At 41.8% G+C, this 17,897-nt stretch overlaps 1 protein-coding gene across 6 annotated transcripts in view; it reads left to right on the top strand.

Annotated features, from left to right (window-relative positions):
- The window catches only part of ZMYND11 (zinc finger MYND-type containing 11), an 85,033-nt gene that overhangs the window by 54,624 nt on the left and 12,512 nt on the right, over nucleotides 1–17,897 (top strand). For all 6 annotated transcript variants that reach the window (XM_083188989.1, XM_083188990.1, XM_083188991.1 and 3 more), the window contains 2 exons: nucleotides 3,546–3,753; nucleotides 13,125–13,190. In XM_083188989.1, the coding sequence (XP_083045115.1) occupies nucleotides 3,546–3,753; nucleotides 13,125–13,190 (274 nt within the window). The remainder of the gene's footprint in view (nucleotides 1–3,545; nucleotides 3,754–13,124; nucleotides 13,191–17,897) is intronic.

Below are 17,897 nucleotides of genomic sequence, written 5' to 3'. Positions count from 1 at the left end.
ATCATGCCTTGCAATAGTTTTAGCATTCCCTAATAGCAAAACTGTGGCAAGGCATGATGGGACTTGTAGTTTCACAACAGCTGGGGGGCCATAGTTTGGACATGCCTGGCCTAGTGTATTGCCACAATGGGTTCAGTATGATTTCCTGATAGTGAAAATACCGACCACCATTGGCCGACAGTCAAAATACTGACACATTCAAAATGACGAAATGCATTATACAGTACTGGCATGGCCAAAAGGCTGACATGGTCAAAATGCCAACATTTAAAATGTCATCGTGAAACAGTCTACATGTTTTTTGATGTCTAACACCCTATAAGTGTACCGTGTCCCCTCGCATGGCTTGCTGAGCTCACCATGCTTCGGGGACGGTACCTCACGTTCTAATCAAACTCTATGCCCACTTGGACCGTAAAGTACGAATGAGTCCATTTTAAAGAAAACAAATCCTGAAAAACTATGTTGACTTTTTGACACTGTGACATTTTTAATGGCTGCATTTTAACCATGTCGACATTTCAGTATAATGCATGTCAACATTTTAAACGTGACGATATTTTAACTGTCGGCCAATGGTGGTCAGGGTTTTTACTGTCGGTAATATGACTGCATACCCATACAAGGCTGAGACACATGGACAGTCATTCAGTGTTTGCTCTGTTAGACAAGCATCCAACTAACAATCTAACGTGGCAGTCCTACTACAAAGACCACCAGCGAGCATGATGGATTTAGGAAAGACACTATAGCTATTTAATTTATGTTATTCCACTCAGCAATACACATACAGGTTGAGTATCCCTTATCCAAAATGCTCGGGACCAGTAGAATTTTGGATAATGGATTATTCCGTATTTCGGAATATTTTAATATTTCAATGATGTATTTTGAAGTATCTTGCATTTATGCTGTATAAACACATAAAATACACACAAATATATTTTATTACCACATAAAATACACACAAATATATTTTATTTGTTCAAAAAACAAGGTTTCAAAACATGAAACAAAATTTGTGTACTATCTCAGATATTGAATTTGAATGCCAAGCAATCATTTTCTTGCACATATATAGTGCCAATTACATATCACGTCCTCAGTAGTGCTGTTACAAATGTCCCCAGTGAGTTTTTAGCACTTTCTGGAATGTATGGTTTTCGGGATACTCAACCTGTACTTTAATAAAGGCTGTCCTTACGTTTTAAATAAGTACAGTAACCTGCATGATTCATTATTGATCATTCTTAATTTACTAACCTTTTCCCAACATTACAATGCATGGAATTTATCAGCATTAGATGAATGATTAGTAAGGAAGAATTGGGTAGGAGATAAGAGTAGAGCATATATATATACTATCCATACAGTAGATTAAGGGCAGACGCCGGCCTGTAAAATGTTATCATGTGTTGAGAGAATTCACTTCATCCCTCATTGTTCATATTAAACTGGCTCTTGTCTAGGGAAATGTTTTAGACCTGGTCTTGCCGCTCCTCTCTGTTGTCTTTAACTTCAAGGAAGTTGAACAATGGTTAGTTTAAATTTTTTTGTCGGTTACCAACCTTTTCTGTGTGGGTATTTCAGCCATCCTGGCAGAGTGAACCATTATAAAGTGCAGTCAAGTTTATAGCACATACCAAAGTTGCAAACAGAGAAACCATTCCTTCAGTCCCTCTTCTGCTCCTAGGTGGGACTTTTAGTCAGAAGCTTTTTTCTCCTCTTACTCCATATGAGAAGACATGTAGTCTAGCAAGAGCTGGTTAGGGTCACATGAGTTATTTTCTATCTTTAAACATGAGATTGACTTTGGAAGTGCCAGAGACCTGCAGGGGTCAAATCATGTGACAGAGGAATGGAATTCAGCTGAAACTCAAATCTGGAAATTCCTCTTACATGGACGAGGGCTCTTTTATAATGGAAGGGTGTTGTTAGGATGGTCCACAGGCATTCATGATAATGAAGCGGAAAAAAGTATTTTACTTCTCTTCAGCTTGGATGTTTGCTTTGGAAAAAGTATACCAAGCTTGACAAGAAGTTTCTGGTCTTACACGGCTTCAGTCCTCGTATTTAACATCAATATTCAGTTTGGCCCTATACCTGATAACATCATCAATATTAATGCTTCTATACTAATGCTGAGAGGTTCTAGATTTTGTTTCATTTGCTTCTTAGGAAGAATTAGAGGTCCCCAAAAAACCCTCAGATGAATGGTTCTCTTTCCACCTAGGCATAGTTATGGTGGGAGCCTACATACTTTTCTTCCAGGATCTATAGTACAGTTCCACTTCAGATGCCTGGGTGACAGGGATTATAAACTACAATAATCTCTTTATATTTAGCAAAAATTGATTTTTATCAGGGCTTTAAATCGACATGCATCAGGTCGCCAGTCAGTAGATCGACCACTATTAGACTGACATGAGCAAAATGTCAACATGGTAATGTTCAACACATGAAAAGGTTGACATGAATTTTTTCACTTTTTTTTTTTTTCATTTTTGGAACTTTGTTCATGCACGTGGACTTCGAAAAGTTAAAAACCTTTGGTGGTGATTTCATGGGTCAGCCATGTCCATGTCAACCTTTTGCTTGTCTCAACATTTCCCCATGTCAACCTCTTGGAGTCAACCTAGACACTGTCGATCCTATAATCCGCACCACTTCACCAGAAGACAGGACCAGAAGAGTGTCCATCAAAGCGGACATTTTGTTTGAGTCTCCTAGTTCCAAAAGAGAAGCGGGGTTGTGCATTATTGCAGTATTTGGGTTTTTTTGGGGAGGGGGTTCAAACATAAGATTCCCAATCATCCTGCTCAAGATGGAGTTTGGTCATTGGCCTGGTATAAAACAAACTCATGGCTACCACGGAAGTCAGAGATATCATCATTATTATTCTCATTGTTATCACTTCCCTGCCCTGCTTCTTCTACATACCTTTTGTTGTATATATTCTGTGACTGGCAGCTTGCATAGTTGGTGACTGGCTGCTTGCATAGCTGCAATGGCATTGACAAGTCACTAGTGGACCCTGTCTGTAGAAATAAATAGGAACTCATTAAGAGCTAAGAGCATGGGAGCAAAGTTGTCAGCCAATTAGCACTTCCCCCTTCATTTTTATTTAGAGACTTGGGGAGTAACCTGTCACTCTGCAGCTGAAATGACACTTACTGTTCTAAAATGTAAATGCAAAAATATGAAACTACACTGTTTAAAACATAATAGATACAATTTTTTATAAAAAATCATTTTAGACATGAGTCTATGTGCATCAGTGTGCCATATTTTAGTGCTGTGTCCACTATGCTGCCAGAAAGGCAGACCGTATTTTGCTATGTTACTGTTAAAGATTTTGTGTCCTCACCAGAACCTCCGCTTTAAAATATGAATACTGTAAAGAGATAAAGAAGAACTTCTTTCCTTACTGTGATTAGCCTATTATTCAAAATGATGACGCCAAGTTTATAAATATTATTCATATGAAGTGCAGTCACTACCATGTACTCCCCCAGTGATGTATTGTAAAATCCCATTATGACCAGGGCCTGGATTCCATCAGAGAACATTCAGGAAATTACAGTCAATGTACATCAGCTCCATGTAAAGCGCAGTATGGGCTGGAAAAAGGCTTGTGATGAGTTAGATCTGCACCAACGCTTCCTACGTGAAGGGCGATTCTGGAAATCCAAAGGAGAAGACAAGGGGGAGGAAGAGGCAGAATCTAGCATCTCATCGACTAGTAATGAACAGGCAAGTGGCTTTTGAAATGTACATTGATCAATATTGCATAGGCTTGCTAGAGATATAGCACCAGATGCAGAGATCAGCTGTTGCCTAAAAGTTGTACTGCTCACACATCCAAAACAAGCCATTTGCACCTGCAGATTTGCTTCTGCCTGCTGGCCACAGGGGAGGGATGGGATAGACTAACTTAGCCAAATATGGGCTCTTACGTGAACAGAGATGCATACAGTCCTGTCTATAGCTGCTGTATATTGTGGGTGGCTGGGGCGTTGGGGCAAATGCATATATTACATCATTTTTTGGCTATTTTCATTCTTACACTAAAATGAATATTATATAGATGTATCTGCATAAACCTATGGTCAGTACACCTGGCACTAGTGAGCTGCACTGAGCGGTATTGCATCTTTTTCATGTGAATGTTTTTACTGGCTATTCACTGGACGATTCACATGCCATTTGCGTGCTTTTCATGTGATTGCGGTGATCAGTTGCATGAAAAGTGTCCAAATCACACCTGATTAACAGCAGGAGCCTGCGAGTCGCACTGGCTGCAGAATCGATCTGTTGGATCGCAGCCGGGCAAGCTTGGCTGGGATCGCATGCGATATATTGTATGCGAAAGGACCACGTGCGATTTATCGCATGCGATCTTGGAGTCCGTAAAAGTCCTGGGCAGCTCAAAGGGAGAAGTCGCACAAGTGTATGGGCACCTTTAGTCACACTCGGATGTGACTGTGCGACACTTCTATATCTGTGTGTGGCTGAGTCTGCATACCAAGAACAGTTGAAGTGGGGAAAAAAGCTGCAGAAGCTGCTGCGGAACATTTTGTATATAGATTACTTGTTTTATGGAATCAAATAGTGAATTTTTTTTTTTATTGAAGCAGGTTAAAAAGCTATTTCTTGCACTTATGAGCTGGTTATGTGTATTTGGATTCTTGTACTGTATGCCTGTAGTCATCCTGATGCTAACGTGTCGCATATACTACAATTGATGGTTGGATGCATCTTGGAAAACGTATGCCTCAACATCAGTGACGTGCGGTGGTGGCTGTTTACAGAGAGGCACTGTCATAGGCCGCTGCTGCCAAATTTTTCTTGCGTGTAAAGTAGGTTTATCTTACTGTACATCTTGACTTGCTGGTGGTCTGTACCTTATTTTTCCCTTCAGCCTTTGGTGTCACGCTGGGTCCATGGGTATTGCAGGTCCTCTGACCGGGCACCAAGGAGTAAAACTTCTGGAGTAAAGCTGGGAGAGGCTTCTCCTCCCCAATACCCATCCTGCCCCAGGCCAGTCAGTTTTTTCCTTGGAGAAAAAGGTTTTTAAGCAGCGCCATCAGTGAGAAACAGCCAATATTTTCATTAAATAAAACAATTTATTACACAATAAACAATGAATCCATAAAAAGCACATATAAAAATTATCATTGAATGAATGGACGATTAGGTGGGCAAAGTGTTAGAAGGACCAAAGTTGGTGAGGGAACCATTGTTATATGACCTGCACTGATCCAGTGAAGATAGTCCCGATGGAATGCAGTTCAAAGTGGAATAATTTCCCGGGTGTCGCTGGAGAAATCGGTCCTGAAGGATGTTTTTGATATAGGACCAATTTTAAACATCAACCAGTGATGAATTGTCCCGATAATGGTCTGTAGCATCCAAACAGGGTGTAAGTGGGAAAACCAATTGGTTAAGTGGTGATCAGGAGAGTGTCTAGATCCGCAACCAGAGGTCCAAGGGGGGTACCAACGCGTTTTGCTGGATCTAAATGCCAGCTTTATCAAGGGCCTTGAGTGCAGGTCATATGACTTTGGTCCCCTCACCATCTTGGTCCTTCTAACACTTTGCCCACCAAAGGGCCCCCAATATCAAAGACAAATTAATATTAAGTGCTTTTATGACTTCACTTATTGGTGGGTCCGTGAGAAACAAAGGATTTTATCGCTGTGGAGACCGTTCTATGTGCAAATCATGTTCTACCACAGACAAAAAGACTATTGAACTAAGTTTTAATAACCACACCTTTAAAATCAATCAATTTATGACATGCAGTTCCAAGTCAGCAATCTATGTAATCATGTGTTCATGTCATAAAGTATACGTAGGAAAAACTACTAGGACTCTGAAAATTAGGTGGTCCGAGCATGTCAGAAATATAAAAAAAGGGAATCCGGACCACCCTTTTTCCTTGCATTTTAAAGAGGTACACAATTGCTCCACGTCCCATATAAAGGGCTTTTGGGGGGTGGAATTAGTAAAAGACAACTGGAGGCATAAAAATAAAGATGTCATTTTAGCCAAAAAAGAGATGAGATGGATTTTTGATTTAAATGCACTATCTCCTCATGGCCTAAACTCAGATTTTGAATTAAAGTGTTTTTTATAGCTAATTCATCTACTTTTTGTCTGTCCTTTCAATACTATGATTATAATTATGTTTTTACTGATGTTTTAAAGTTTCCATGTTTTTACTATTTTTGTAAATGTGAGATATTTATTTATATTTATTGCCAATTATGCACTTTACTGTTTAAATATGCATCTAGCACTTTAGTGTTCAGATACATTAATTTGTACTCCCCGGGGACCCGTTTAAATTATGCGGTTCAGCATTGATGGCTGTGCGTTCCACAAGTATTAGGAACACACTTTGCAGGAAGCGATGCGGTCCATTTACAATGGCCGTGCGTTCCATGCACTCCCACACATTTTAGCCACATACCCGGAAACGGATATGACAATGAGACGCATCATGCGTCTCACTTTCAATGGCCGTGCGTTCCACTGCACTTAACGGCCGTTTTGACATTTCTCCTGTTAGGAGAAACGTTATGGGAATACCGGAGCCTCTATTACATCAAGCCCGGTTAAGGCAGCCTAAAATATGCATGCAGAAAACCCCGTGTTAGACACTTAGAATTAGTGATGATCAATTACCTCGGAACGGAACTTCCGGCGGAAGCGATTCACTGACAGGTATAAATATCTCACATGTATCCACTCCTCTCCAAGCTTTGAAAAAGATAGGACCTCCTATCGAAACGCGTTGGGAAGGAGAGGAGAATTTACTGTATGCTGTGGTGACTTGGAGTGTGTCTTATATCGGTAACCAGTCTGGGGTGAATGGCCATTGCCCCATACACAGGTACCGTATTTTTCCATCTTCTGCTCCAGTCGTTTTTCTGTTTGATATAATAAATGTATTGAAAAAACTACCACTGAAAGGAGTTATTTTCCTCTTTAATTACATGCTGAGATGAGAAATCGTTTTTAAGCCTGGGAAGTTTTAATGAGGACTAGGAAAAGATACCCTTATATACCCATATCCAATATTGTCCTTGTGAGTATGGTATGCTTACAATTTTAAAGCAACTTTATACACTTGTGGTGATCCTGGATGCCTGTTTAAAAGAAACCGCTACACATCTGGTATAGATTTTTTTACTGTGAGTACGGTACGCATCAGAGATCCCTTTTTGTTAGTGGAAAAACACAGTTCTTTCACAAATATATCTACATATGACCCATTCCTCTGTTTTTATATATCAACATCGGTGTTGAGGGAAAACCTGGTTTGGAGCGATTCTGAAATAGACACTCCAAAAAAGATACCTTTATGTGAGGTTAAACATCTGTTTCATCAGTGAGTACTGGTACGCAGTTATTCTGAGTGCGGCTTAATCACATGTGGTGGACCCTGAGTGTGTGGCAAAGAAACCTTTATACACCCACACCCCTACTTCTTGCGTGAGTGGGGTACGCATTTGGGAAATATACCCTTCTATGTGTCCCAAGTATAACTAAGAGAGAATTCATACAATGTGTTTTTTCTTTTTTATATAAACACACCGCACGGATTTCAAACGGAGTTGGGACTCAATTAGTGTGAAATCGACTCTACATCGCCCCTGGTCCATTTCTTCCGAAACACTTTGCCCACCTAATCGTCCATTCATTCAATTATAATTTTTATACGTACTTTTTATTGATTCATTGTTTTATTGTGTAATAAACTGTTATTTTATGAAATTAGTGGCTGTTTCTCACTGATAGTGCTGCTTAAAAACCTTTTTCTCCTGTATTCGTTTAGAGATTGACCACTCCCTTACTTAAGCAGCTGCTATAAGAAAACAACTCTGGTAAAAGCGCTCAATTTTTTCAACCTCTTTTCTTCTTTAGTTTTTTTCTTGGAGCCTTAGGAAAAGGGCACATTTTTAGGAGCAGGGCATTTTAGCCCTGATTTAAAGTTCTTTTTACTTTTACTTTCATTTTCTACTGCAGCCGCTGTGTATTTACAGTCCGCCAGAGCATTGTGACAGCTGTGCTGGGTCTCTGACCTCCACGGCCAGAAGCCCCAGCATCTCCAGAGGCATCGGAGGAAGGCTTATTACAGGTAAGCGGAGTCCCATTTTGGGGCTCCTGCATACCTTCAGCGGCAACCACCACCATTGGAGGAGGCAACGCCGGTGGTCCCGGCAGCTGGGTCCCGATCTCTCGGTCTCCCCTCTAGGTCACCAGGGTTGACATTTTAGGTGTTATCTATGGACATATGCCCTGGTAGATGGCTGTGGGTGGGGTTTTTTTTGTGAGCGGCCGATAGCTCCGCCCCCAAAGCGGGTCTCTGACTGCAGCTTCCAGCCCTGGGTGACGTCACTCCCGCCTTTCTCTCATGGTGGCCATTCCTCATGCTGCAGCGTGTTGGCCAGCCACAAAATTCAGGCATAAGACGGTTGTCCACCCAGCCTGCATGCCTGCAAGGAGTGGGTGAGCAAAAGGCGAGATTACTGGTGCTGAGTGCTATCCTGCCTCCCTGCCCTACAATGTCCTGGTGTCAGTTTGTATATTCCCCTTTCCTCACCTCATGGTGTTGGTTGTTGGGATTAGATGCCTATATAAGGGTTCATTTTCTTTATACGCCCTATTTTCTTACTAATTTGGGTTAGAGTTTTTGCTCTTATATTCAGTATACTCTGTTACCTTACAGTTTATCACTACTGTGGTAGGCTCACAGCTACCAGGTTCACTTATTCATATTTGTGGTCCTCCCAATAAGTGTAGTGCCTGTTATTACCAACTGTCCTATTTAGGTCTGTGTGTGATTGATTTGTATTTCTGTATATTTTTATTGGTGTCATGACTTCCAGGGGGCCTTCTCACAAGGATAAAGGAACCTCTGCACTGTGTGCTTACACTTACATTAGTTGCAATGAAAATTTCTCTTCCACTACCCGTGACCATGGTGGCGTTTGTGATCAGCGTGTGGATTCACCTCGCAAACCCCAACCCAGTCACTCTGCGTCAGCTGAGCCTGATTGCGCTTCTAAATTGGTACAGGTCATATGAGATTTGACTAGTCTAATAGTCTGCCCTATAACAGATGCGCTTTTGCCCCAGTCTGCCCCAGAGCCAGCTTGGGTTCAAGGGTTGACCCACCGGTACAGGGTTTGGTGCAGGTTTCTTCAAATCTGCAGCAATCTCTTGTAGACCAGTGCAAACCTTGGGCTAGACCTCTCAGGCTCTTTACGAGGCGATTTTCTCTCTCATCCTTGCAGCAGGGATCATAGAACCAGTCCCGCCTCTAGACAGAGGAGCCAGGTTTTATTCAAACCTTTTCCTTGTCCCCAAACCAGATGGTTCTTTTTGCCCTATACTGAACCTGCGGACTCTGAATTGTTTTCTCTGAGACTTCGGAATGGATTCCCTGTGGTCCATTCTTCAGGCACTTAGGAAGAACAACTTTCTAGCATCGCTGGATGTGCAGGATGCATGCTGCACATTCCAATTCAAAAGGACATCAGTGTTTTCTCAGATTTTCAATTCAACAACACGATTATCAGTTCCGGGCATTACCAATTGACCTCTCCACCGCTCCACATTTTCACAAAGGTGATGGCGGTGATGACTGCTCACCTGAGATTACAGGGAGTCCGGATTCTGCCCTATCTGGGCTACCTCCTCCTGATGGCAGACTGCCAAACCACCCTTCAAAGTCACATTCAACTGACTGTTGGTGCTCCTGGCACACGGGTGATTGGAGGATCCACCTTGGGAGCCTTGTTGGATACCCAGCTCCAAAAGGATTTTCCTCTCAGCCAACAAGTGCAAGTCTCTTCAGACATTGGTCTGGGAGTTCTTAGCTCACATAACAGTGATAGTCCATTTCTGTATGATGCTACTAGGCAAGATGGTGGCCTGTTTAGAAATGGTGCAGTATGCCCAATGGCATTCTCAAACGTTACGGTTGGAGCTCCTTCGTTGCTGGAATCGCTCTCCCCTACTCCTGAAGTCCCAATTCCTGGTGATCTTCAAAGACACCCGCCTGTCTCTTCTTTGGTGGCTGGAGTCCTCTTACTTGAAGCAAGGGAGATCCTTTTTTCTTTCTTAACTGGGTGATTCTCACAATGGACACCAGCCTCAGTGGCTGGGGAGCAGTGTTGGCATTTCACTCCTTTCAGCGCTGTTGTTTGGCCAACGAGACAAAGCTGCCACTCAACATCCTCAAATTGCAAGAGGTCTACCTGGCACTTCAACAGTTGGGACCCCTGCTACATCACCAGTACATCAACCATCAAGGGGGGACCGGCAGCGATGCAAGTGCTACGCTGGGCAGAGAAGTTCCTTCTTGCAATCTTGGCAGTGTACATTCTGGGCCTTCTTAACTGGGAAGCCAATTTCTTGAGCTGGCAGGATGTCCACTCGTCAGAGTGGTCCCTCCACCCAGAAATGTTTCACCAGTTGGTGGTACGATAGGGTTGGCCCCAAATTGACCTCACAGCACAACCACAAGCTCCCACGTTGCAGAGCACGCAGCTTTTCTAATCGCCGCCCTGGTGGTCCCACACTGTATCTGTTCCCTCCGATTGCCCTCCTTCAACGAGTATTTTGAAAGATTCAGATTGAAAGAGTAACAACCATTCTAAAAGCACCCAACTGGCCGAAAGGAGCATGGCTCGCAGATCTAAAGAATCTGTCCATCACACCCCTGTGGCGTCTACCTCTACAGCCAGACTTGTTAACACAAGGCCCCTGCCTTCATCCAGACCTTCCCTGTCTGAGTTTGAAGGCATGGCGGTTTTTAGGACCAGGTTATTCAAATCATTGTTTCAGCTCGAAAACAGTCTACCGTTCGCATCTACCACAGGGTGTGGCAAACTAATTTTTTGGGGGTTTAGCATGTCACTTTTCACCTCCACAGTATTCCTTATGAAGACTATTGGCCTTCTTCCAAGCTGGACTGGATGCAGGGTTGCGTTTAGCATCCTTGAGGGTTCAAGTATACGCCTTGTCTGTTTTATTCCAAAAAATAATTGCTCAATCTTCGGCGGTTAAAACTTTCCTGCAGGGTGTGTTACACACTTTTGCAGCCTCCTTATGTTTCCCCAGTTCACCCATTGATTGTTGTTCTCAAGACTTGGTCTTGTTCTCAAAGGGCTGTTTGAGCCTTGGTTGGAAGTCGCTTTGCATTGGTTGACCTGGAATACGGTTTTCCTACTGGTCATCGCTTCAGCTCAAAGGGTTTTCGACCTGGGTGCCTTGTCAGTTAAGGCACCTTTTCTGGTCTTCAGTACTGACCGTGCAGTACTCATTTGGATTATCTCCCTAAAGTTATCCCCAGTTTCCACATAAATCAGGAGGTTGTTGTCCCAGCCTTTTTGCTTTCAGGTTCTTCACTTGACGACTCGGCTTTAGTTACTTTAGGTGTTATGCATGCATTACGCCTCTATGTTCAACGAACCAAGTCTCTACAAAAATCAGATTCCTTGTTTGTCTTATATGACAATGGTAAGAAAGGCTTTTCAGCCTCAAAACAAACCATTGCACAGTGGATCAGAATGGCCATCTGTCAGGCCTATCTCCTCTCTGGTAGGCCAGGTCTGGTCCCCATTAGAGCCCATTCTACTTACTTGGTAGGATCGTCCTGGGCGGCGAGCTGTGGTGCTTTTGCAGAGCAGATTTGCAAAGCAGTTCCCTGGTCTTCTGTGCATACGTTTATCCGATTCTACAGTTTTGAATCCTTCGTCACCGCCGATGCGGCTTTCGGCAGAGGAGTCCTTAGTGCAGTTCGGGAGCATTCCCACCCTTGAGGGACTGCTTTGGAACATCCCATGGTCCCATTGTAACACCATAGGCTGAAGATAAAAACAGGATTTTTGGTCTTGCCTGTTAAATCTGTTTTTCTGAACCATGGTGGAATACTGGGCACCCACCCTTCGCTCTCCTCTGCTGAGTTTGTTATTTCTCTCTGTCTTGTCTTTGTCAAGATTTTTGTGTATGGGTGTGTCTATGGGTCTGCTTCTCCTTTTCCGATTCCTTTGGCTTTGTAAGTAAATAAACTGACTGGCCTGGGGCAGGATGGGAATTGGGGAGGAGGAGCCTTTCCCAAATGCTCTCCAGAAGTTTAACTCACTGGTGCTCGGTCAGAGGACCTGCAATACCAAGCCAATGTTTATGTTCCACAATGGCTTCAGAAAAACAGATTTAACAGGTAAGACCAAAAATCCTATTTTAGGATGTTTATGTTAAACCATTTGCATCTAATTCAGAAACAAACACAGATTGATGTGGATGAGATCTGTTGGAAGTCTCTCTCACTGTTCAGTGGGGTTGGATTGACAACTAGCATATTCAGAGTTTGACTGCTGTCAGCGTTAACATGCTTTAATTAATATTTAGAGGTCAATCATAATACTACCTACAATGTTCTTGTCAGCATTATGATGGCATAATATTCAGAGATCTTCTCTCCTGCCCCTCCCTGTCACTGGAGGGAGCTCGTTATCTGTTAGTACAGAACAGTAATTGTTTTGCTCTTTGACAGATAAAGAACAAAGAAACAAAGAAAACCGTCTGATACATTGTTATTCAGAGCTGTTAAAAATCAGACACATTTCCAATAAACGAACGTTATCAAGGTTCTGTGTTTTTTCTTTGCTGCATTGCTCAGTGAATACAGAGTGCACTGTACAAGTATAAACACATTTACCTTATTAGCACGGTCTTCCTGGCTGATTTCATTATTATAACTGAATGACTGTACTACGTGAGGCTATTATTTATGGAATAAATGTACCAGTCTCCAGAAGTGACAGATCACCTGGAGTACACCTGGAGTCCTCACACAACCTCCTCACAGCTTGTCCTAGTTTCCTGCAGACATAGAGATATATTGTCTGGGCAACGAGACAAGTCTATGAATTGTTTCCTCTAGCCTTTCTAATTGAGGCCCAGACTAGCTCTAAACAGAACGCGAACAAGGTCTGCATAATTTACAGATTATCTTGTCTCTGTATATTAAGGATGAAAAGCATGTTTAAAATCTGTTCAGTGTTAGCAGGATTGCATTTACTTTGTTTCCTTAATCTTTTGAGCAGAAGGCAACTCCGGAAACAAGAGCCAAGAAAGGAAGACGCAATCAAAATGTAGAACCCAAGAAGGAAGTAAGATTTTCTTATTGTTATTACTCTATGCTGTGAACTATTCCCATCCTCTGGAAACAGAAGAATGTGTAGAAAATGCATGTCATTTAGCAGACTGACAGTTGCTATATTCTCCATGGAATTTGACCTTGATGAGATTAGATTAACAGTGAATGTGATTATGTGTGTGTGTGTGTGTGTGTGTGTGTGTATATATGTATATATATATTTATATTATCCAGGAAAATGCCGGCACTTCACTGCTCTGCGCGATAGTACCTGCAGCCGGTGCCTTTCCAGGCTGGAACCCTTGCAAGGGGTAGCACAATACAAATGTCAGTAAGGGTGGCACTCAGGTGTCTTTTAGAAGAAATACAGACCACACTGAACTGAACCTGTGTGGTCTGTATTTCTTCTAAAAGACAACTGAGTGTCGCCCTTACCGATTTTTATATATACGAGGTCTCTGTTGGAGTAGGATCTCATTTATCTATGGCCTGATGTTCTGAAAAAGGTCTGACATACAGACCAAAACGTTGACAAGTTGATTGCTTTGATGTTTTAATAAATTTGTAATTTTTTTCTACAAAATGGTGAGTGCCCTCCTTCAATTTCTATCTTTTGGTCCAGGGTTCCTTGGTAACAAAGCTGAGCTTATTTGACGTATGCACCACTCAGATGTAAAACGCTATTACAGGTTGAGTATCCCTTATTCAAAATGCTTGGGACAAGAAGAATTTTGGATAACGGATTGTTGCATATTGTGGAATATTTGTTTTATTTGAATGAGTACATACAAGGGGATAGCCCATTACTCTCCTTAACTATTAAATTAATGTTAAATATCCCTAGATTACAACATCTGCGGACGCATAGTCTCTGCCAGTTCACCATTGTCCAACCCGCAGCAGTCAATGTGAAATAACTATTAACATTTGTCTGGATTTTACAATATGTCCGTCATGATTCGTGTGTGTACACCTGAAAGGGAAACTACTTACCAAGGCAAAACATATTAAGAAAGTTTCAGGCAGATGAAGTGTCTTAACTTTTGCTAATCTCTACACCAAACACCTTCAGCAGAATGCATCGAGTACTTCTCTCAAAGGAGAGATTTACCAAGCAGGAGAACAAATACTCAGGGCCAGAATATGAGAACCACTAGGTGCTATTACTGTTTCTAGCGGAAACTCTGAAGATTTTATAGTGGAAATGAGTCTATATTCTAATACGGTGTATAATGTTAGAGTGGAATACGTGAAGTGCTTTTTGACTTATCTAAAATTGTCTGCATAAGACCACAATGATGTTCAGGAGTCTGTTACCCTGTAGGAGCTTGTGACTTCTATTCCAGCATTCCTAACAGCCAGTAATATTAAAACCAGAACAAACAGCATGGAATTGTAGTCCTAGGAAAAAAATCTGTATAGGACAAATGATTGCATCTATAAAAATTCAGTAAAAGAATCCTAAATAGCACTGACATCAAAAGACACAAATCTAAATATAAGGAAAGCTCTCCATAAGGACAAGGTGGTAAGGTCAGAATAAGTGAGGGTCCTAACTGTGAAAGCTAACCTATCAGGTATAGTGTGAGAAGAAAGTAATAGGGAGATGGAATAACTTAGTAGTAGAGGTTGAACAAAGAATTAACGTCCATCAAGTTCAACCTTATACAGGATCCGTTAGGTGGTATAGACTAGATGTGATATCCCCATTTCGCCTTTGAATATTTTGCGTATACTAAAAGGCTTACGGGGCAGATTGTATGTCACATGTACATGTGTTTGAGTTGCACAAAAGATTTTGTGACTGTTGCAAGGATTTTGAAGCTGATGACATCATAGAAGGACTTGCACCTCAAAAACAAAAGTTTGATTTAACCATGAACTCAGCCTCCTAATGAAAGTTTTGAATTAAGAACTTAACATAACTTTCCACTGCCGAGCAGAAAGAAAATCAAAATCAAATTTGTAGACATTCTAGAACAAATTCAAGCTTGTTCATATTTTTTAGATAGTCATTACCTGTAAATGAAACCTAGATCTCTTTTGAGACAAAACACCAGTCCATGCAATGAAAAGCACCATCACCAACAAGAGTTGAAGGAAAGAAAATTGGAGAGCCAGACAGTAAAGATGGCAAGAAAGTAATACAGATCTTATCGTGGTCATAGTTGCTGAGCCACACCCGCTTGTGCTTGTTTGGCCAATGGTGTGACAACGATTAGCGTGTCTGCATCTGTAGGGGGGGACCACAGAGTTGTATATTATAGTAATACAGAGGTTGATCAGGTAAAAGAAATATTGAGTGAATTTCAAAAGATGAGGAAAATATTCTGAAGGTGCAGCTAGGAGATAGTAGGATTCTAGTACTACCACCTAGAAGAGGGAGGCCGTGTCAGAACATGGAATCAAGGAGTCAATAAGGCTCTACCTCCATATTTTCTTGTCACCTTTCTTATTGTGCTAAACTAGAGGCATGGTAGGCTTCTATTGAGTACAGCATCACTATGCTTTATTACTTATTTACTGAATCTACTTGGTTCCTTCCTTGATTTGTAGTGAGATCTCCATTTAGATTGCAGCCCTAGCATCCAGAGCTGTAATCATAGTAGTAGTATAGTATTCATACATCTAGCCACAATATGCCACAGCGGGAGATGACAGTAAGCTGACCGGTCCTGTGCAACTCTGTTAGTGTTGGGCATCTTTTTCTTGCTGAAAATCTTTTTTTTTTTTTTTTTACATTTTTATTGAATGCATTGCATAACAATCTGAATACATTGAACAATTCCCATAGTATTACCTTCATAAATCATGTACAGATATACGGAACAGTCAGTCACATAAGTCAGAACTACTCTTCGTGAAATAACTATCAACGAGTCTAACATCTATGCTTCTGAGCACTATTGTTGAAGATATGTGAGTGAGCAAAAGGCTCTCAAAAAGGGTGGACTGCTTGCTGAAACTCTTACTCCTAACAGTATGCAATTTACAAAGATGGTAGTTCTATTTCACATGGGATGCTACTATGGGCAACCAATCAGATACTATCCATTATCTTCTAGTAGGTGCTAAATAAATAAATAAGTAGTTGATTCTGATTGGTTGCCCAAGGCAACATCCCATGTGAAATAGAACTCCCATCTTAGTAAATTTCCCGCACAGTGCTTTCTAGGAAAGCACTGTAGCATAGCATTTGGTATGCAGACCTAGCCAGTCAAACATAGATTATAGGCAAGCGGCGTATTTTACCCAGCAAAAACTGCTTGTGCGTCCTATTCAAAGGCACATTTTAATGGAAAAAGTAACTTTGGAAAAAGTTCGGTGCTACCAAGTAACAGCATGGCGTGCCTAGAAGGGCTGAATAACATACGGGACGGCTAGATGTAAGTGGACACATCTATATCTGACAAGCCATCCTTTTAAATAGTTGATAATGTATCAGATTTCACAAAATTGTTTAGAACATGCTTAAAAATGAAAAATCGGTCTGGAATGTATGAAATGACACAAAAATCAGCTGCTACATTACAATCATCTTTATGTTTGTGCACTATTTTAGCACTATTGGAATGGGGTGCTTTAAATAAGTGTTTAATTCTTTATTCTGTATACTAGACAGCATGCACGATTGTCATATAGGCCCTTTTTCTAGTTGAATCGGATGGATGCGTATTTTCGGAGAGGAACCGAGTGTTCTTAGCCCCTCCTTCCGGATCGCTCACAGCGTCCGAATGCGGTAAGACGCCAACCGAACGGACCGCGAGTTCATTTTTCATGTGAACACCTCCTCCATCTGTAGGAACCTCCCCCATCATTCGATGGTCGCCGACCATCGAATGCTGGACCGAGTGGTCAGGCAGCACAGAGTGCTCCAGACCACTCGGGCATTTCTCCATGCAAAAGCAGGGATATGGGCGTGCAGCTGGCATCCGGCTATGTCATATGTCCGCCCCCCACACGTGCGTCACGGCCGGATTACCATACGTACGCCCAGCGTTTTCACGGGAAAGCCCATGAAACGCGGGGCGTACGCATATGGTAATGAGCAAAATCAGCCCTTCACGCCCCCTACTCGGATGGTTCCGTTCGATCATTTTCTGCACGGATCTCACGGCGTGTTCGTACATGTGAGGCATTCGCACATGCGCAGATACGTCTCTGCACATGCGCAAACACCAACCATCGCCCGTCCGTCCGCATTGGGAGCCATCCGACTCAATCAGAATAAGGGCCACTGTGATACACCTTGAAATTGCAATTAGGCTTTTTTCCCTTTGTTGTTATGAAACAGTTCCCCGAAGCAAGACGACTCCTGGTTTTCGATTCCTCAAACATAAGAAAACCTAGCCTTACAAAGCTAGATGCATTGCAAAAATGCATGGCTCTATGTGAGGGCTTTGGTGGGATGCCTTTAAATATCAAATCTTAATATCTCTAGCATTATTTAACTGTACTGGATGCAACTATTTCTGTATGTAAAGCATACCTAGCTGGGCTAATACAATATACAAAGTTGTATTGTTTATTGAATAGTATATTTTTCGTTATGTGTTGCATCATGAGGTATACAGCATACTGAGGATTGTTATTACTGCTGATGGGAGGTAATTGCTGGCTTGTTTTGTTTCATTGCTGATGTGTGCCATGTTGATTGTTTGAATTTCTTATGCAACTCTGAAAAAACATATACATACATTTTTTTTTTAAATGTTTTTGT

This window comes from Crinia signifera, chromosome 5, assembly GCF_055691185.1.
Source record: "Crinia signifera chromosome 5, ASM5569118v1, whole genome shotgun sequence".
NCBI lineage: Eukaryota > Metazoa > Chordata > Amphibia > Anura > Myobatrachidae > Crinia > Crinia signifera.
Note: the sequence above shows the minus strand (reverse complement) of the source record. Positions and strands in the feature narration are given on the sequence as shown.